General features: G+C 41.8%; 1 protein-coding gene across 1 annotated transcript in view; it reads right to left on the minus strand.

Annotated features, from left to right (window-relative positions):
* URB1 (URB1 ribosome biogenesis factor) overlaps positions 1-21,844 on the minus strand; it is a 59,466-nt gene that overhangs the window by 16,305 nt on the left and 21,317 nt on the right. Inside the window, 16 exon segments of the mRNA XM_076352961.1 lie at positions 401-572; positions 2,367-2,430; positions 2,522-2,632; positions 4,350-4,543; positions 5,294-5,352; positions 6,521-6,698; positions 6,903-7,104; positions 8,335-9,190; positions 10,224-10,403; positions 10,949-11,173; positions 11,747-11,943; positions 13,189-13,359; positions 14,458-14,596; positions 15,238-15,354; positions 18,747-18,866; positions 20,099-20,211. Of these exon segments, the coding sequence (XP_076209076.1) occupies positions 401-572; positions 2,367-2,430; positions 2,522-2,632; positions 4,350-4,543; positions 5,294-5,352; positions 6,521-6,698; positions 6,903-7,104; positions 8,335-9,190; positions 10,224-10,403; positions 10,949-11,173; positions 11,747-11,943; positions 13,189-13,359; positions 14,458-14,596; positions 15,238-15,354; positions 18,747-18,866; positions 20,099-20,211 (3,098 nt within the window).

Genomic DNA, 21,844 nt, shown 5'->3' on the forward strand with positions numbered 1-21,844 from the left:
TTTCACTATCAGGGTTCCAAAACTATTTCCCCTGACTAGCACAAACAGGTATAGAAGCATGTTAGCAAATTGTATGAAAGACTGAAAAGCCCATTGTCAGGGGATCCTTGGACAGTCAAATTCAACAACTGTTTAAAAGTCAAATTCTGGTCTCACTTACACATGGCAATCTTTGCAGTGCTGCACAATCACACCTGCCAACAAGATGTGGTCCATATATTGCAATTCATTTGAAAAGTGCTCCTAAATAACTAATTCCAGACGTCCTATGAATTTAAATTACTCTCCTGATGTAAACGAATTTCAATATATTACATGAATGCAAGAAAGAAATTACTAAAGTGAAAGGCTCTTTTTCTACATCAAAAGAAGGATAATTCAGCAGTCTGAACCAAAGCACCTGTGATAAGAGAAGACGGCGATGCTGAGGGAAAGACAGAATCGTCTTCATCATCTTTTCTCGATCTAGCAGACACAGAATCTCCTCCATGCTTGGCTGCTGCCATAGTGACTTCCCTAGACTCTTGCAAGTCTTGTGATGCTCCACAGCGGCTGGACCCCATAGCAGGATTCTTAAACGTTGTTAAAAGTAAACCCATTAGTCAACAGACTGCTAGCACTGAGCGAAAATCAATTACAGAGGATATAAATTAGTATTTAAGTTTTCCCTTCACTTGTACTTATTATCCTGTGGGAACTTGAAACTAGAACTCGTTTCCCTGGCAACACCTTTTTCATCCATCCAAAAGCTTTTCAAATTCAGTCTGAGGGTGTTTCATTAACTATTCCCTACCCTGTTAATCCAAGTCAGAACTTACCTTCTCAGAATAAAACGCTTTTTTATTTAAGCTATAAATGCAGGTAAGTATGATAGCAGCTGCATGAAGAGAGTGATCAAGACGTGGTCAGACAAGGTTGTCTCAAATGCAATTGATATTTCAAACCAGCATCACAGTGGTTCAGTAAAACATAAATCCTTACTCTCCTCCTCCAAGTTGCCCCTTAGACCCCACTTACTTTGCTATCGTGCTTAAAATGCTGTTGATACTGTCATTTATTAATGTGCGTACTGCCAGCAGCATGCCTCACTGTCAGTGAGGCAGCTGAAGGAATGGTGTTAGGCTTCTTATCACCCAGAACCTGAAGGCTCCCATTTGTAACACAAGTTGGGCTCTGCTGGGTTGCATGTACAGAGCTCTGCCTGGATGTTCTCTGTATCACTCAAACTCTTCAGTGCTGGGATCAAGTCTAACCAAGTGTCTGGCTACCAATTCACTTTAAGGTACAGTATGAAATTGTTTCTCCTTTTAAAAGGCTACACAAGTTTTGGGACCTAACTACCTCTGAAATTAGTCTCCTCCTCACATAACACCCTCCCATTTGCAAACACTTTCAGTAAAGATTTATGCAGGATGCAGCTAGTGCCAGAGCCCTGGCTTCTGGAAGCCACTTCAATTCCCTGCTAACAAGAACCTTCACTTCCTGTCCCCCTTCACAGGCTGCAACAATTATCTACATTCTCAGACAAAGCTAAGGGAGGTTCTTAATTCACAGTCCAGTCCTGCTCCAACTGCCTGAGCCAGTACTCTTGCATTGCTGTTAATATTTATGCCCATACCTCAAAGACAGAAAAGTGCATTTAAGGAAGGCAGACCAAAAACATCAGTGTATGTAAGAACTAACTGTTAGCAACAGACTTCCATGTGGACGGCACAGGGCCTGAAAAGAAACGGATTGTTTTATACAATACATGGCGCTCTCTTATGAAGCATGTAGACGTATTGCAAGGTTGCGCTATAAGGAGAGCTACAGCCCAGACTGGTGAAAGACAAGGAAGGCATTGATACCATGTTAGTACCCCAAAACTAACAATACATGTGTTAATGCAAGAGGTTATACGTCACTCCTCCACTGGCATATTCCTCTCCTCTCCTGCAAAGCACCAGAGCCGAGTATCATGCATACAGGGGCAAGATCATTGAAAAGGGCAAGGGCTGTGCTGAGTGGCGAATCCTGTATGCCAAGGGAACAGGGAAGGGGAAGGAGTCCTACACTAGCAACTTGTGCTTTGGCTTTCATTTGTGATGAAATCCCTATAGTGGGTTCTTACTATGGAGAGTGAGGGACTACTGAAATGAGACAGTCCCTCACCAAACCCACCGACACCCAAAAGTTTGGGCAGCACACAAGAATTACGTTAAGAATAGGAAATACATAGGAAAAATGTTTCCGAAAGCAACATTCACCTCTAGGTTTGACCTTGCTCACTGTTTATCTCAGTTAAAAATAAGACCCTGGAAAAATGCCCATTGTGAGACTGCTTATTTGCGTGTAGTTAGTCGAAGAAAGGAAGGTGGTCAGCTTACCTGGAATTTATAAGACTTTGATTATTCTTCTCGTATAACTGAAGCAGTAGCAGTATCTTCTGATCTAAAAAACAAGATGAAACCCAAAGTCAGTCACCTATGAAGATGAAAACCAGATCTAGTAGGAAGTACCTTTCCCAGGCTAACACACTTACCTACAGCACTCAGTGTAGCCCCGTAGGCACCCAGCAACACGGCAAGGTGACTGCTCTCACAGAGAGAAGGGCTGAGTTTCACAACTGTCAGCAGTATATCCACCAAGGCCTCTGAAATAAACACACAGCTTTAGCTTTGTTGCTCTCTCAGTTAGTGCGTATATAAATACCCACACACACATATACCCTCTGTAAACAGATGCACACACAGTATTGTATATTTTGGATCAAGATCCGTCTCTATAAATAGCAAAAAACATTTCCCTGACTACACTAAAGGATGATTACGATGCATTTAATTCTCGTGGAACAACTTTTTTTGAAGAAGTTAAAACAGTATTTCCAACCTGGACGCACAAATGTTATTGTGAAGTGAGGTCTACAATGTGGCATACTACCCTGCAGAAACTTTCCATGCGTACACATTTGCTTGCTAAAAAGAAGTGCTATACCCTATCCTACCATACCACAGCTCCCTCCTCTCCCAGGAAGGCATCTTAAATTAGCTCAGGAGTTGCACACAGTAAAGGCAGACATCCCAGCAACCTCCCCAAGCTACTCAAGAAGTTACAGCAAGAACTTGTAAGTTCACACCCCAGCTGCAGTAACTTATCAAAATGCTTCTACATTGTGCATTTAAACAGGGGTCATCACTGCAGAATCCAATTAGCAAGCTACAGGAACTCTGTCCCGGGGTGTACAAAAATTATCCACCTTTATTTTATAACTAGTTGAGAAACAGATCAAATAAGTGATCAGGTTACTCAAAGGTAAAAAGGGTATCTGTGGCAGATTCAAGACCCGAATCCAGATTTCTCTACTCCCAGTATCTGAAAAGGCACGGGCTTTTTCCCCTAGTATCTACAGGAATATAAAATGTACGTCAAAACAAAACAGATCATAAAGACAACAGCCTGAATGAATGCACTCCTGACACCAAGTTTCTGAATTAGTGAAGTTAGCCTCAAAGAATCCATCTCGCTGCTCTACAGAAATACATTCAAAAGGTAAAACACATGCAATACACAGCAAAATTTTTACTTATTTTTAATTTCACTAAATTTGTGACTTCACAAGAGCTTTTTGCTCTTTTCAGGTGATTTAAAACTTTGAAGTTTGTTTACATGTTGCTCCCTGATATACATAAAATTTGTCATCAACATGCTGCCCTGAGAATTTCCACCCCTTTTCTTATACGGCTCCTTCAATCACTGAATCTCAGCACCCTGTACAGTGGGGAAAAAGCTGAGGTGTACATAGATTAAATGATTGGTTCAAGGTCAGGTAGTATTTCAGTTGGCAGAGACAAAGAAACAAAGCCTACACATGAACTAGCACCCAATTTATATTCCTCATGGAAGGATATTCCTCGTGAAAGGCTGCAATATCAAATACACATCAATTAAATTAACATTTTTGATACAACTTGCAAAATCAACTTAAAATCTTCTGTATCAACCTATTTTAAAATAGGTTTAAACGTCACACAGGTTTCTAACAGAACCCATATGCACGTAGTGATCTTACACTAACAGCCTCACAGAAACCAAAAGAATCAATTTAAGATTTCAACAGGATTAAAAAACCAAACAAACAGACAGACAGTAGTTTTAGAAAACATAAGTGTTCAAAACTGGCAGCCATAAAATGAATCCAACATTTGGATCCAAGTAGAGGTAGAATTTAAAACTAAATGCTAGTGTTCTGAAATTATTTAGTAGTTCTGCAAGTATATGTAGGTGGATAGGTTACTAGATGGGTAGAATATAACATGAGAAAGGCAAGAGTACTAAATATAGTTAAAGGGAAGAGGAAGATAAAAACATACCTCTCGTCTGGAAGTTCGTGCCATCTTCTTCTCTTGACCTCAGTATGGCTGACAAAAATAGAGAGTGCTGCGTGACCATCATGTGAAGTTTGGAGAGCTTGACTAATCTCTGACTAAGTGAGGATTCTTTCTTGTATAATAACTGAATAGCAACGTTCAGGACTTTCAAAAATGCTTCATCTCTGTAGCGGTACCTTTAGAAGCAAGGATCACAGAGAAGTCAGACCCCAACCAAAAGGAAAGCTGCTTGAAAAAAATCTGTTTAGGACATGAGAACTTTGCAAAGAAAGCAAACTTAGTAAAACCAAAACAAATTAAAAAAATTAAAACAAAGGTACCTCTTTCCCTGAGCTGTTTTGATTTTTTTTTTAAGCTATGCTTGTATCTTAATTATAAAAAGGAAAAGAGAATCAACACACAGTCACACTTGTAATTGCACTGATCTTAATAAAAGATTAGGATTTCGCCTACTAACCCTTCAGACAGGAACCCTTCAGATTAACACTTCTACCTCCACAGAAGCCAAGATTATCCTAAACTATTTTTTATTTCTTTTATTTAAATGGTTTACATTTAGAGGTGAAAGATCTGATTCTGTTTTCATATGAATTGTATTTAAGAAATACCTTAAATAAAAAGAAAAGAAGTTATACGAGCATAAAGCTTCTTTATGCTGGTCGAAAAGAAGCTAGTCCACCTACCCAGTTAGCTATGTTAGTTATGCTAACTGGAGAACAAAATCCAAATCTGCCTGCAGTTGTGCAGGTTCAGGCTCCAATGAAGCCAGCGGATGTGACATAAAGCGCATCCTGAGAAACAAGGAGCATCGTCAAATCCGACTGAATTCAGGGGAGACAGGGTGTTTCCAGTATAATGCAGGACAAGGCCAAGTGAACAGAACTGTACCTCCTACAGCACCTTTGGCGCATCTCAGAATTACTTACTTGAGTCCCATCTTCACAAGGCTGTACCAGTCATCTGGGTCCACTTCTTCAACAAAGCGCTGTGCGCACAGTAAGTAAAAACAGATGTTTACATTTAGCACATAAAGCAAGCAAACACTCAGGTGGGACAATCAAAGGATAACAGGGAAGAAAGCTCTTGGATACAACAATCCTACCTCCTGATTCAAATGAAACTGCAAGTCTTGTTTTGTTGGTCCTGGGAGCAAGGGAGCATATGGGCTGTATGCAATTAAAAAGCAAGCTGTTCTGTAGGTCCCAAAAAACCCAGTCTTGAAACTCTTCACACTCCCCAGGTGTGAAAGGAATAAAGTCGGCAAGTCAAAGGAAGAGACTGCTACTCAGGTACTAGGTTTTTGTGTACCTACAATGCGCTTAAGCTAACCAACCTCTGCATGTGGCAAACAGATATGATACCTGGGTGAGCTGGGTGTACATGTTCTTTACAAAAACTGATCTTCCCTGAAACGCTATAAACCACAACAATCAGTTTTAAGAAGACTGACAGCTGCACATGCCAGCAGTCCCAGTAATGGTAGGTGCTAACCTTGTCAGGCCTGCAAACACCGTCAGGATGAACGCTATGAGGTGGCCCCTCAGGTCCTGCAAGACTCCCATCCTGCACAATCAGTCATGTCCTAAAATGGAGTCTCGCCAGAAGCCATAAAGGGGTCAAAGGCATTCGCTGCCTGCAGAGACTTTCATTTGCATGTCTTACATGGATCTGCCTACCTTACTGAACTACAAAAAACGCCAGTAGTACAGAGGGAATGATCAAGTAGTGTTCTTTATGATCAAAGTCCGGATTTCTATCTATGATCAACTGGATTTCTGCCACAGACTTCAGAGGGCATGGCAGGTGGGTCTTGTCAGAAGTGTCTCTATCACTCTATCACCTTTTTTTTTTTTTTTTTTTAAAATAAAACATCCACTGGCAACCTTTGATTTTTAACTCCTGAACACCTCAAACTCTGATTTTCAAAGGGGACTGTTAGCAGAAAGCCATCATCAAGAACAACTCAAAAGTGCTCTTCTTGTAAAGGATTAGCAGGGCCAAGTTAACACTGTAAAAGCTACTAAAAGCCCATAGAAGCCATAATCTATAAAACAGAAAATAAAGTCCAATCTATATTTACCCAAGCTACAAGAGCACAATAACACATACGCACACAATCATATTCTGGCAACGCAGATAAAAAGAAGTCTCACCAATAATTCTTCTAGCCTCAGCAGCATGGACCTCTCCACTTCTTGCTTGCTTTCATCTTTACTGTTGTTGTACATGACAATTAACCCCTTCATGCAGGCTGATAACAGGCGTCTCCTCCAGGAATGCAGCTCTTCAGAGTTTTCAAGCACTCTAGATATGGCATCTGCCACTGTCCAACTGCAGAAAGATATTTATTTATTTTTTAATGTTATAACATCCTTTTTGTATATGCTAAAGAGGTCTTGCAGCCAACGGTTAAAGTGACAGATTCTCTGAGGAGAGGATGCTATTATTGTTCACAATATTTGCATTCATGCATATCTATCACAATGCTTTATGGAACAAACCTAGTTCTGAAACAGGGCAACTGGATTTGCCTACCTCTTATTATTTTCTGCTTTCTCAAGAGCAGCAGGAAGCTGGTCAATAAGGCTTCGCAGCCCTTTGCTTTCTGAAGATGGTAACAACTTCGAAAGAACTTGCAGTTTCACAGTGGTCTCATAAGATGCTTCTGTGTCTTGAAATACACCGCAGAGCTCCTTCCACAGAGCCTTCCTCAAGACAGGTGTAACAGCTGAGACAACTGTTGGGAGAGAGCAGGGGACCGAGGTTTCACCAGCTAAGTGTGTAAGCAGCAATAGACTTATAATTACAAAAATCCCAAATCGCTTTTCTAATTAAGGCCCAGATTACTTAGTTTCTAGGAAATTATACTAAAGCAGCTGCTAATCTGCTACAGAGAAGTTCACTCTGTATTGCTCCATAGCATCATTGGGAAGTATTTAGCATATGTACCAGACAACCACTTGCTACACGGCTGAAACGATTAGACATGGGCAAACAATGCAGACCTTCAAAAGAGGGACAACTTCCTGGTAAGAAGCCTTGTCCTTGCATCTCTGGAAGGACGAAACCTTACCAGTTCTCTGACCCTGGACTCAAAGGAAAGGGGGGTTGGACTAGATGACCTTTAGAGGTCCCTTCCAACCCAAACTATTCTATGATTCTATGATCAACAGACGGCTAACAGGTACCTTATAGATCAAGTCAGTCAGATAGCAGTTTCCCCTTCTCTTCCCATCCTCTACCTTCCAGTGTGCCGACGAGATCTTTTCACTACTTGAACTTCTAGATAGAGCTAGCCTTCTCCACCAACCGCTACAGTCAACCTGTTTCTGTTGCTATTCACATTTCTATGCAGTAAGAGAAGTGAAATCAAAATGATCCTGTTCTGTCGAGTTGAATCCCAACTCGTAGTTTTGCTGGTAGAAAATTTAACAGTCTTGTCAATTTAAGGCCGCTGTTGGTTTGGAAAGTTTTGGACTGCCAGCTTAGGAAGGCATTACTGTAGGAAGCTATATTTGGAGATTTATTTTAGAAGAAATTTTTGGACTCTTACACTTGTAAAAGTTAAAGCTTACGTTCTGCGAAACCATATGGCTGTGGCATTCCACTCACCATGCAGTGTTCTATCTATGCCCAAGAAAAAGTTTTTACGTCCTATACTAAACCAAGATAAGCATGAAGACAGATTTTCACATGCACTGTGAAAGTATTAAATAAGGGCTTCAAAAGAGAAAACTGGGCAACAGCAACTGTAAGAGGACTTTGCTTCAGTCTAACAGCCAAGCTTCATTACAGTCCTTTACCTTTTATGCTGCAGAGGTGTTTATCAGAGAATCATTAGAAATTAGACAAGTAACTTTTATCACCTCTACTTATTGTGCAGAGGATCCATGATTTTGAGGCCAGCAGAGCCTATACTGAGAATCTGGCCTCCCAAATCATGCACAGGGATCAGCTGTGGCTTTACCTGCAGAAGGTCGAGTGAAATCATACTGGTCTCTGCATTGCAAATACACATTAATGAGTGGAAGAAAGCTCTCCATGTTTTTCCTGAGGTACTTCCCAGTGGCACTGCTCAGACACCACAGCTCAAACTGCAGTAGATGAGTCCTACAGTGTTTCATCAGGATGCCCACAATGGCAAGGGAGGTTTCTGACCTCTGGTTAAGGCAGTGAACATGCACCTCTGCACTGATTGCGTGTGCAAGGACTGGCTCACTTTGGAGAGCCTGAAGGAAAACTTTCTCTAAATCTTTGCTGGCTGATGCGGACATCAATATCCCCAAAGCTTTAATGTGCTCTGTGGACAGCAGTAGTTCTCCTTGTTGGGGCTGCCTTTGGTAGCTCTCTGTGATGAGCTGCACCAAAATCTGTCCATAGAAGCTTAATTGTTTCCCTTTTTTAGGGGATTTTTCAGATTTCTGAGTAGTCAAGCTCATTTCAGGAAGTCGCAGCATGGTTAAAGTGATCTCCTTCAGCTGAGCTGTAGCCATGTATATGTGCAACTCCTCCAGAGCCTCCAGCTGGAGAGACTTCTTGGGAGAGACCTGGCTTCTGTCTTTCCCCGCAGTCTGTAGCTCTTTCAAGACACTTTTTGTGATAGCTTCAAAATACTTTGATAACACATGTTTGTGATCCATGCTCTGCAACATCGGGGCACCCGTTTTCAAAAGCTGGAGCACACCGGAATTGAGGTGAGCTGACAGGAGCTTCACAGTGACAGGGTTTAAACTGTGCTGAGGAAGAGAACGTTGTTCTAAAGCCAGAAACCAACTCTCCAGCGTAGGATGTCTGAAAATCAACATGAGCGTATCTTCTAGTGTCTGTAACAAATGGTTGTAACAATATCACTGAATGGATAATTATAGTTTCGGGGGGGGGGGGGGGGGGAGGAATCATTCATCTGTCTATTTTCCAGAGTATGTTTATTACAATTACTGAACATGAAATTGTCTATTAACTGGTCAGAGGATAAAAATATTAATGAATTATAAGCATATAAATACCATTCTTCCAACATTTATGATGTGGGAAGGACACCTTCACTCAACATTCTCCACATGTCTAAGCACATTTCCAGGGGAAAACTGTATATTCTGGGGTTTGCCAATACAATTCCATTCTAATCTCCACAAATCCACAGAACAGATGAAAGGGGGGCAAAAATTCACTCCTCCAAGTACATAATTTTCATAACCAGGCTTTACACAAGGCTTAGGGAATAGAATTTCTTCTGCAAAGGTGAGTGATCTCTGTCAGGACCTTTCCTGACCGTATTCCAGCTCAGGGGTGAGACTGGATGATGCAGCTTGGTCAAATCTCCAGACAGTAGTTTTGTAACTGCTGGACCACACGCTTAAAGTTCATAAGTCCTCCTCTTAGACCTTAACAGCATCTCTCTGCATCAACCTGTTTCCATTCAATACAACTCTGTGAAATACACAGTGTATGATATCCTGTCCACTCCCTGCCCTTCTGAGGACCTGGCAAAAGCTATAGTAATGCTTCTACAAAGCAGTAAAATCCTATTCAAGCCCTTATACCGCAAGCATATGACAGACACACTTTAATCCTAACTGAAATCCCAGAAATCCTCACCACTATTATCAAGCCACAGCACTCACAAAGCCTGATCCCTGCTAGATCCCCTGTTCTCTGTCACATTTAGCCAGTTCCACATGTTGGTGATCAGTGAAAATACATCAACATAATTTGTGTACAAAAATCATTCATGTTTAAGATCATTTGCTTTAATTAATGGTTCAGCAAAACTTATGACTATTTCCCTAGAGAATAAATCAAATCAAAGTTTACTAACAGGTGAGCTTCTGGCCTGTGTATTAAAGGATTTGGTACCTTGTCATTTGAAGACTCCTCTATAACCAGAGATTCCTCGTCCATAAAGAGATCTGATTCAGTCTGATGCTCTTCTCGTTTCTGCTGATTATCCAACTCTATCTGATTTCCCCGGCACAACAAGCTGCTCAGCAGGTCCACATAGAGGTCAACAAGGTGAGGACCAAAAGTTTTACTAAGCTGTGAAAACACAGACACCTTGGAAGTTGAGAAAAGAGAATGATGGGAGCAGAAGGATAATTATCCGATAGGAACAGAAATTAACTAAGAACTTCCTAGATTACAGCCTTTTCTGGGGAAAGGAATCACTCCCCTCTGTAGAAACCTGATTCTAAGAAAAGTCTTAGGATGCCAAATAAATATTTATAGATTTTCATCTATACTGCGACTTTTGGTGTAACACAGGCCAATGAATTTCAGTCTCTGGAGAGGCTTCTTATGGAGACCCAGAAGCTGGATTAAAATCTAGAGTTTATTTGTACTACACACAGATCGGTAAGGTAACCCATGCAAAGTAAATCCAAGACTTCTCAACAATTAGAAAGATAGACTTTTTTTTCCAAATTAGGTGCAGGTTTGTCTGGTGCTCTATAGCCTCAGTGAGAGCCGAGTACGTGAAAAAGCTGCAGAACTGGATCCTTAAGTTTTAACAGCCAAGTCATTTGTACTTGCTGCATTAAAATAAAACAAACAAACCCGCAATATCATCACAATACTGCTCTTACACTGCCAAAGTTCTCCACTGTGGATTTCAGGTATAGCAACACATGCTTTACTCCTAACAAAAGCTGTTCAGGCGGGAGCTGGGAAGCCAAGTCTCTCAATTTTGTCTGGATATCGTCTTCCAGTAAGGTACTGCTTCCTCTCTCATAGGCTTTCTTTAGCGAAGTGGTAAATACAGAATCCAGGACCACAGCAGGTTCTTTGCACACCTCTTTGCGTTTTTTAAACTGTTTAAAATGGAAAAAAAAACGTAGAAGAAAAATAAAGATGAGTATGAATCAAAAGTTTCTTTAGCTACCTCTGTTTTGAAATGAGTTCTGCGCTAAAAGTGGGACTAAAGCTCCAGGAGCATACATGTACAGTCCTGCTATCACAGAGCTAGTCAAAGCTGTCCCATGGCAAATCTGCACATGGTCACTGCTAGGCTAACAGAAAAACACAGCAAACCCTAGCACAACTGGTCCATGCATTTCCAGCCCATACCTGGGTGAACTCCAGCCACTGTAAACTGGTTCCTCGGGCCACATTACACATTATGCTACACTGTGCCTGATGAGGAGCTGCAGTCTGGGTGATTGCGTACAACCCTTGAGCCCCAGCTTCACTTCCCAACCACAGCACAGACTACTTGTGCCGTTACAGAAAAGCCCTTGAGCAAATTTGTGTCCCAATGTGATCAAGAAGCAATACAGCATTAGCTTAATGTAAATGCACTTCTGATGAAAACGTAACCTTTATACACTGTGAGGTTTTATAGTAATACTGGCTCAAGCATTCAAGTGACTTCAGGTATTCCATACCACAGGTTCCTGAGCTTGCTGGGGTATCCAGAGTTTATAGTACTGGTTAAATTGGTAGAGCTGAGGGTACTTAGAAACTTTCAGGGACTGCAGATCTTTATCATAGAGCTGGAACATCAAGCAGAGGGCGAGGGGTTCTCTCTGAGAGTGCAGGAGCTCAGTGAAAACAGCGACAAGATACTCTACGATGTGTGCTCCTAGAAAAGCAAAATAAAAAAAAGAAACTTCCGTTGACAGAAGTAATCTGCATGAGCACAGACACTAGGGCAACCCTCTTTCCTTAAGACCTGGGCAAAAGGCCATATAGCATCATTTAGAAAAGTACTGAACAGGATTAAAAGGTGTTTGTGATAAGCTAGACAAGTGTTCCTGACCCACTGAGGTATCTGGAAAAATCCTCCATGCAGTAGTCCTTGTTGAAGTAAATAATCACCCCGCTTGAAGGTACATGCTCAGGTTGGCCTGTTTCCTTCCAGACAAGCATAAAACTAACTCTGCCTTTACTGTGTTGTGCTAAACTTGTCTGTATTTTGATGGATAAGGACCCCAGCCAAGCACCACCTAAGAGGAGAACTATTTGTACTGGGGGGAACACACCCAGGTTAACATGCATTGGTTGAATATAGAGGATTTTCTTTCAGAACTGGGACTTTCAGTCCCACCCCAGGTGCTACTCAACAACCAAATATACATAGGACTTAATGAGGTGCTGTGGGGTTGGCAAATCCTGCTCTGAGGCCAACTGCTGCCCCTGTGACTCCTCACTCCACCAAATCCTTTCCTCAAGGAGGTCGTAAAACTTTGCAACATTCACCCCTGGAGCTTCATCTCTGAAGTTTTCTTTGGGAAACACATCCATCTCCTGTTCAACAGTCCAGTCCTCTCTCCCCTATTGACTGGTCTCAGTGGAAGAGCTGCCTACAGCCATTGAAACCACCACCTTCTCACGATCTGCATACTCTGTGCTTAAAACACTCTGTTATTGAAGCGCAACTGCTTCCAGGCCAAGATTGTCCATGCAGACACAGTGTCTGCACTGCTCCTCTGTCACCTCTATACTGTGCTCAGAGCCTGGGGTCATTCTCCTCCTCCACTTCCCTGCATCTCATAGGGGGAAAGTGGGCTCTCTTTTTCTAACCTGAGCAAGTTTGTTTTCCCACAGTAGGAGCTCCCTCAAGTCAATGGCAGTTTACAGAATGCCTGCATTTCCATCTATTTTCCCTACTCAAGAAACCGAGAGCAAGCTTCCTTAGGGTCAGGAAAAAAGGGCAGAAGCACCTCATAAGCTTTAATGCCTCTCTTAAGTGGGGAACACCATGGATCTGCACCTCCTTCCACTTGCAATGAAGACAATAAAATGTCTCGAAGAGCTCATTGGGTAAGAATGATCCCACTTCCACTCCGCGAGCATAGACAATACATAAAAACAAAAGTGTCCGTACCTGTTCCATTTTCAGTCTGAAGCAACAGTATATTCCTGGCTTCTAATGCAGCAGGGACAACAGCACTGAATGGAAATGTTTGGATAACCATGTCTTCATTTAAAGTGAACCCAATTTCTTCATCTAAGCCATCACTGCCCTCAATTAGGACATCCACCATATCCAGGACATCTATTAAGCGAAGAAAAAAAAAGTAAGCAGAGGATTCAGACTAACTAGAAAACAACGGAGGTAGAATCCAACCCTCCAGGAATACAAGGCAGCTTCTCAATTCCCAAAGCAGAAAAAAGGATGAAAGACACATCTGTCTAGCAATGCAACAGTAAATGCAACTGTAAAAATCACTGTCTCTTACTGTGTGCTTAACTTTACTTTTTGCCTTTCAACACCGCTGTCCAGCTGACAGAAGTAAGGGAAGGGAAGGGAAGAGGTGCATCACCTACTGTTATCATCATGGCATTAGGTAAGGACTATCAGAGCATAACAGTGACAGGAAATGTGTATGGGAAAGTATGAAGGAAGCAGCCACTTCCCCATTCAAAGAACATCCTGAGCAGTCCTTGGAAGAGCTTCTCAGCTCTATATGGCCAGAGAACCAAATCTTGGTCACGAAAGAGTCAAAGACAGCTTTAACATATGAAGAAGATACCATGTATTCCATGGCTGGCATTACATCTCTGTAATACAATCAACCCAAGGCAACTGATCCATCTGGTACTGAGTGTTAAACTACCTCAATTATCCTACATTTATGTACTGCAAAATCCTATGCATGGACTGTTATAGCAGAACAGCTAGCACATGGTTAAGTTGTCCAAGTGTCCACATCTGCAGAATTTTTCTTTGTCTGCAGTAGGGCTGTGACTGGTCCCAGAAAGCAGGAGCAGCAGAATTCCAGCTGTGTGCCTGGGAGTAAGAAAGTTCCCTGGGCACCCCAGCCCTTTCCTCCTGGATGAACAGATATGAGCAGCCCCAGGGAGAGGAACTGTAATAGTTTTCATTTTAGTTAGAAAATGCTGCTGCAGGAGCCTGAAGAGAGGTTTAAAATACTATTAGAACTGCGTAACTGCATCAGAAATTACTTTTGGGAGTAAAGTGGTAACTTTGCAATTCAGACTTCTGATACTAAATACAACTGGAGGGCTGAATCCTGTAGGTCCTTACTTAAGCAGGATTTCTATAGTTATTAGCCGTCAGTTTGCAGATCAGGGCTAGAAAATTTAGCACAAAGTCTTGGAATTCTCTGTTGTTGAGGGAATCACCACATACCGTCAATGTGAGAGATGGGGATGCTGATGTTATCAGAGTCTTGTTTAAACATATTAACTTGGAGCATACTGGCTTCCTGAACAAGGTCTGCTGCTTTATCTGTATATGGATAGGGGTTTGTCACCAGTTTCAACAGGATCTGTTAACAAAGGTTGAGAGAGAAATGTAAGTACACAGGCTATTAAGTCTACAGGAACCATATCTTGTTAAGAAAGCTGAGAAAGTTTTAGGAGGACAACTTCCATATACTTCTGCAGGAATCTGCCTATGGTTACTGCTGTACATAGAACACTGGGTCTGATGGAAAAAGAAATGTCCACTGCGATTTCGCACCTGAAGTGCTACGACAGACTGAGTCCCTGGGGAAACTGCAAAGAAAAGGAAGCACTGGGCATTTAACATCCTGAAAAGTAAACAGGAAATGTCAACTTTTCTTGTAAAAGATCACAATTTACTCAGGTCTGATAATTTTGGCAGGTATTGCCACATAAAGAAAAGAGGAGATAAGAGCTATCCCCCCCCCCAACATTCTACCCTTATATCAACAATGCTGTAATAACAACTTATCCTTCTGGATTTAATTTTCCTCCAAATCATTTCACTGTCCTCCCACCCAAGACAAGAAAGATGTCACCTCTGTATAAAGAATTACAAACACTGCTTTTCTCAGAATTCATTCACTGATCTTTGACAGGTTTCTCAACAATAGCAACAAAATAATTAGTTTCCATTAATGCTATTCTTGGCATTGTTTATCCAGCTAATTTGAACAGTTGTTACCCTTTCCAAAAATTGAATCACTGCTTCCTTTTTGTCTTCTTTTGTATTATCCAAGTGTTCCAGCCAAACTGAAAGTTCCTTCCATGTGTACTCAAACACTCCGCTGTCACGTAAAACCTGTGCAGAAAACCAAAGGGGGGGGTGTGTTTTAAAAAAAAAAAAAACCCAACCAAACCTAAAATACAAAACCCCCCAAAAGCACAGATCTTTTTGTATAGCAACTTCATGTTTTCTTCTTCTTGGAAAGAAAAAAGGAAGAGCAGGATAATGAAAAGAAATATCTGTCATTCTCACCCCCTCAGTTCAAGAGGCCTTATTCCCACTCACCAGGGCCACTCTAACTGCGTAACAGAGGGTAAAACTGAATGCATTTTTTAAAACAAAATCTCCCAAGACTGTATCATCTGACCTCAGCGTAACTAGAGCCAAGGCCTAGTGTCTTTATCACAGCTGTTTTGCTTACTGCTCTCTCAGCAAGAGCAGTGAGAGGTGAGGCATGACTACGTGACAGGTGACAAATAAAACCCGCTGAGCTTTGCCAGACACACACAGGCGCTGTAGGAAAAGGGCAAGAAGCAGTCCTGGGGCAGAGAAAGGAGGGCTTTAAGAATGACCAAAGTAAGAGGCAAAATATGGCTTACTCTCTCACAACTGGGAAAAATCAGCTGAGAGCAACTTCTTTCTGCTCCTGTCTTCTCAGAGCCTCTCCTCCTCTCACCTGCTGTCTGCAGCACAAACCCAATACAACTCCACTTGGTTCCTGCCCTCACACAGACCACGCGTATGGGATGGACCCCATATGCACCCCATTCAAGTACGCTGCAAACACCTGTTGACCAGACTGGGCAACGAGCACATGGGGATCTCGCTATGAACATTCATTACCATGCATTTGGAATATGAGACTTCTACAAGCTCTCAGGGCTCAGGAACCTGCTTCAACACATGCCGGGGCAGTATGCACCGGATCCAGAGGCCATTGTGCTACCTGCAGTGCTGCTCACTGCAGCAGCCTCTCTGCTGCTTCATTGCTAAAGGCCTATGGTGTAGGCACACAGAGGAAGAGCGACAGCTGCAGCACAGAGCCACAGCCAGGGCCAATCCATCTTGCTGGCCCCAGCCTGCAAAAGAGCCTTACGTTGGATGGCTTCAACAAAGCTAGTGTCCCCATCACGCGGCCTGAAATACCAGATGTGTCCCCTGCAACGGGGGCTACTACAACGCTCACACTGGCAAGGAAGGTCCCCCTAAGGCACAGCCAAAGGTAACAGCCAGGATAAAGGCTAGCAGGACTTCTGGTCTAACCATGTCAAGTCCTACTGTTGTCAGCAGTCAGTCAGCACAAACCGTACTGAGGTCAAAGTTGCCCGGACACAGAGGACTTGTCCCCTCCATCTTAGTAAATCTTATTCTTATAATTTCAGGGGAGCAGGCTATACTGCTTTAAGGGGGTTGTTAAGTCTTTATACCATTACAGGGAAAAAAAAAAAAAAAAAAAAAGCACCATACCTTTAAAAACAGCCTACAGAAGGGCTTTTGAAAACTACTGGTGTAATATAAAGGAAAATCATTGCTAAATTAAATCTAAATCAGGCTACTTGTGCTTAAAAGAGTTGGGCAGATGGGTAAACAGTCAAATAAATGAACAGTGGGTCGTGACCACAGCAAGGTCCAGAGAGAAGCGTAGGCATACTCACGGTTGCTGTGTGTGATGAGGTAGACACAATTTTACCACAGTCAAGTAACAGGCATTAAAATATTTAGAAATTTTTCCCCACTTTCATGCTATCTAAATTCAGGCCCTTATCTGAGGCACCTGAATTAGGAACTTGGTGACCCTATGCTCCATCTGTAAAAGAAAGAAAGGAGGGAGAAGAGGAGGAGGAGGAATGGCTGTCTGAAGGACAATCCAGATGACAGGCAATTTGAACTGCACAGTGGTAGAACCACCTGCCCCTCACTCTCAACAACAGAAGAAACCTTGACCAGCTTCCTAATTCTGGCATCTATGTTAAATGACTGTAATTATGCGGGATGAATCCATGCCTTTGTTTCTCCCCACACACAAAATACAAAGGAAGCTATCACAGCTCATTTGCTCTACATTTACTCTGTGTACACCACCATCAACTATAAAAATAACACTGCTGCTTACACGAATCTGACAGGATAATTCATTTAAAGAAAAAAAAAAAAGAAGAAAAAAGGATTCATTTTTAAATAATTAACTATTTTTGGCAGAGTCTTGAAATAGAAATACACTTGTAGCTCTCACAAAAACAGGCAGGAACAGAATGTGAAATCCAAAAACATGCCTTCCGATTATATGGCACTCTGTTGAAAAATAAGCAAAACACACTCATTAACATCTATTCTTAGCAGCCTTTCTGCTGACATAACTGCCCAAACTTCACTGCTCCTGTATTCTCTTCACAGAAAATGAAATGGACTGTATCTAAAAGAGGAAACAAGAATGAGTCAGCCAGCCCACGTCTCCACTCAGCAAAAGAATCCAAATACACTAGAAAAACTGTACTGGGTAGCTTTTGATTGAGATACTCATTACTGTGAGACAAAGTTAACCTGCCTTTAATCCCTTGCAGGGATCAAGGGCAACTAAAACCTAATTCAATCACTGTAACTTTGGTGTAGTGGTTTGGACATTACAATTGCACCCTGTGATTGAAGCTAAATGCAGAAATTAAATGCATAAAGCTGTATACAAACTGGTATGCCACTATTACTATGGGACACTGCACGAGGAGCCCTGTTCAGGGCTTAGAACAGCTTTTTGGATTTTCTCTTGGGGGGTACATGGTTTGGTTGGGTTTGGTTTTAATATAGGTCTCTACCCCTACTTAGATAACGAAAAGATGCCCAGTTTTAAAAAGATACTAGAACTGACAGCTGCTGGTGCCCTCATGACATTTGTAGTTGATCAGCACTTCCGAAAAGTCAGATGACTTATTTAAATGCACAGAAGGGAATCTTAATTCATTTTTAAGACAAAAGTACTCCTTGCAACAGAGCTTGTATCAGACTGTAACAAACAAGACTATTTTGCAAGGCCAGAGCAAACTAGCTAAGGCTTTAGGAAGGCTAGAGTGATGAAGTACAGATCAAATAAACAAGGATAAAAAAGAAAGATCAAAAATAATCTCTTCCTGATCAATGTCAACATCTTTACAGGTACAAACTACATCAGTTTATTACAGTATCGGAATTAATTCAGCCTAGGGGGGGTAGGCAAACATTAAAGACATTTTCCTTACTATTTCATCAACTGTTGCAGCAAATTCAGTTGACAGCATTTACTTTCATAGAATATTTAGCTAACAGGTAGTTATCTTACAGTAATTTCCAAGAACAGTCACAGAAAATGGGAAAGGCAACTGTCGGCCGCACAACTATGCAGTAAAAGTATCTGCTTTAAGAAAAATTTTAGAACACAGAGATTTTAGACCAATGGGATATAGCGAATATCCTGATATTTCAGGTCAAACGCTTACCTTGATGATCAGTTTTTTGGTTGAAATTTTCAGATGAGAATGGTTACTTGTAACAAACATTTTCATCAGTAAATAGAATACTGATTTTTCACCAGACACCTTCTCTGTCTCAGAAACATCCTAAAAGAAAAATATATTAAAATTCCCCTGGTACAGCAACACTGTACAGGATTATGTTGCACTGAGGCAGATATGTAATAAAAGTATATTATTTTATAGACCTGCCCAAAATTACAAAGGCCAGAAATGAATGGGATCGTTTATACTACTTTGCATTCAGTGAGCCAGGAAGATGAGTACAATGTTTTTTTGGAAAGTGGAAGAAGAGAGGAGTAACAGAAACACCAACTAATACAAGGGTCCAAGATAAAGCCACCTTCCTCCCCAATCATCTGTCTTACTTCTATTTCTGTTATCCCCAGGAATTCAGATTTCCCAGAAGTACTGTTTGGATAAGAAATATAATCATTTAAGAGACTGATCCCCAAAGAACAGGAAAACAATGCAAGTCACAGGGATGCTGAATGCTATCTGAACATCAAATGACAATCCTTCAGCCACCTCCCCTGCTTTTCTCACTGACTCGCATTTGATGTCTAACAACCGGAACCCTCTGTAACATTGTCAGATTTGGCTTTTATCTTTTCTGCTAAAACCTGTCTATTCTAGAAGGGCAAAGCCACAAGTAAATACTTCAGTTTCTTTGCCCGCTTCCAGGTTTTCCTTTGCTTGCTCTTAACTCTCCTCAATTTTCCTTTATGGCCAACTGGAAAGGACGGAAAATCTCCTACAAGGCAGGGTCACAGTCACAACACCCGTGGGTGTCTCTGCTTTCCCCCAAAGCTAGGCCCACTCTTTTCTCCAGACATGAAAAGCAGGCTCTCTACAGCTCTCTTACTTTACAGGCCTGCAGTAAATAAGAAAGCAGGGGCCCTGAAGGTTTCCAGTAATTATGGAGAGGAGGGACAGCCTTAACAAATGCCAAAATCTTCCCTGGGAATGGGTGGGATGGCTCCCATCAGCAGCTCATTTCCTTGGTCTGAAATCTCAGGCTTTCCAGAGAAGTGGAAACCAGCAAACTCTCACTCTTGCCCCACTCCAAGGACAAGAAGAGGTGAAGGAACCTTGTCCAGCCCTCTTCAGAGGGACAAAAATTTCTGTCCTTGTAGAAAAATTTTTCAGCTCAGAAGGGATTCTTCACTAATGCTAAGACTATAATTCCTACTGGTTTTACAAAAGGGTCGCCTCCTAAAACAACTGTACTGGGACTAGTTTAAAACTAGGCAGTGCCGGATGTAAAGATTTGAGGACAACCGGCCAAAGAAACATAAATCTGCCTTGAAGTCTCTTACCTGTACTCTGAACCAGGCAAATTTATTTGCAGGAAGTTCTAAAGCCACTTTCAGTATATGGTGCTGCAGAACAGGAGGGACCTCTTCTCGGAGGCCCTTTTCAGTGACGATACCTGAGGTTTGAAAGCAATACAATCATCTTTATTTTGGTATATCATCCCGAGATTTCAGGAACACTAATCATTTAGGGTTTCAAATCACCATTGTGAGATAAGCTGGCAATCCACACATTTTCATACCATGAGATCCCCAGACACTACGATTATGTTTGGCCAATCTAAGGCTGGAATCCAGCCCTCAGGAGGGAGAGTCTAACACCTGCCCCTGGCACAAGCCGTCGCTGGTGCATGGGAATATGAAATCTCTTCTATCAGTCTCAGTGACCCTGAAAAGCTGTGTCCTACAGGAAGTAAAGAGGATGGATAAACTGGAGACCAAAATAGAGAATTTAAGTCAATAACAAATCTTAACACTTATACTATTATGATATTGGCTACAGGCAATGGAACTTTACACTTGTGTCTCTCCCTACGTCACTTTTATCATCTGCTCACAACAACTGCTTTGGCATAACCTCAGAATTATTCACCTTACAGGTCACACAGCTGTGCAGAGACACTTGCAGTGTGCTCCAAAAATTGACCCGCCCACACTTTAACTGCAGTTAAGTTACATACAGAGATCTGCTGTATAAAGCTTTGGTGCCAGTGTGCTTTTCATAGCCTGTGTAGTATCTTTGTGGTCCAAACTAGAGAGAGAACAATAAATTTTAAAAATGCAGCATCACTACAAGGTTTAGCCAAGAGTAACACCAAACAATAAACCTGTACCGGCTGTGTAAAGCACATATTGCTACAAGGTAGAAAAGCATGCTGCCTTTGGAGTGTATGTTTCGATCAGGGTGAGGGAAAGGAATGCAGAACTCTCAAGCTGGCATCTGAGGGAAGGAAGTTTCATGATTAATTTACACCATCATTTTCTACCATATCATCTTTCATCAAAAGTAATATCCAGGCTCACTTCATTACATTTGTTTGAGAATGACACTTTATTTTCCATCCTGTTCAACTTTTTATTTTATATTGTAACAAAACATACCATCAAAGAGACTTCTGCCTCACAAAAAGGTGTCCTGCCTTTTGTCCATTTTGAAAAAAGCAGACCAACGCAAGAAATAATGGGATAAACGGGGTATCTGATTTGGTGAGTCACCAAGTATACAAACCAATTAAATACGCTTTGACAGAGGGATGAAAAACCTCACACATGAGGCAGTTGATTCAGAGGGATTTTTTGTTTAAAGCCCTTTTTTTTAGGTTAGCAAATGTGACGCCCATCTAGAAGAAGGGCCGAAAGGAGGATCTGGGGAACTACAGGCCTGTCAGCCTGACCTCACTGCCGGGGAAGGTTATGGAGCAGATCATCTTGAGTGCCATCACACGACACATACAGGACAACCAGGCGATCAGGCCTAGTCAGCATGGGTTTATGAAAGGCAGGTCCTGCTTGACTAATCTGAACTCCCTCTATGACAAGGTGACCCACTTAGTGGATGAGGGAAAGGCTGTGGATGTTGTCTACCTAGACTTTAGTAAAGCCTTTGACACCATTTCCCACAGCATTCTCCTGGAAAAACTGGCTGCTCATGGCTTGGACAGGCGTACTCTTCGCTGGGTAAAAAACTGGCTGGATGGCTGGGCCCAAAGAGTTGTGGTGGAGTTAAATCCAGCTGGCAGCCGGTCACAA

The sequence above is a fragment of the Aptenodytes patagonicus genome, chromosome 1 (assembly GCF_965638725.1).
Source record: "Aptenodytes patagonicus chromosome 1, bAptPat1.pri.cur, whole genome shotgun sequence".
NCBI classification, from domain to species: Eukaryota; Metazoa; Chordata; class Aves; order Sphenisciformes; family Spheniscidae; genus Aptenodytes; species Aptenodytes patagonicus.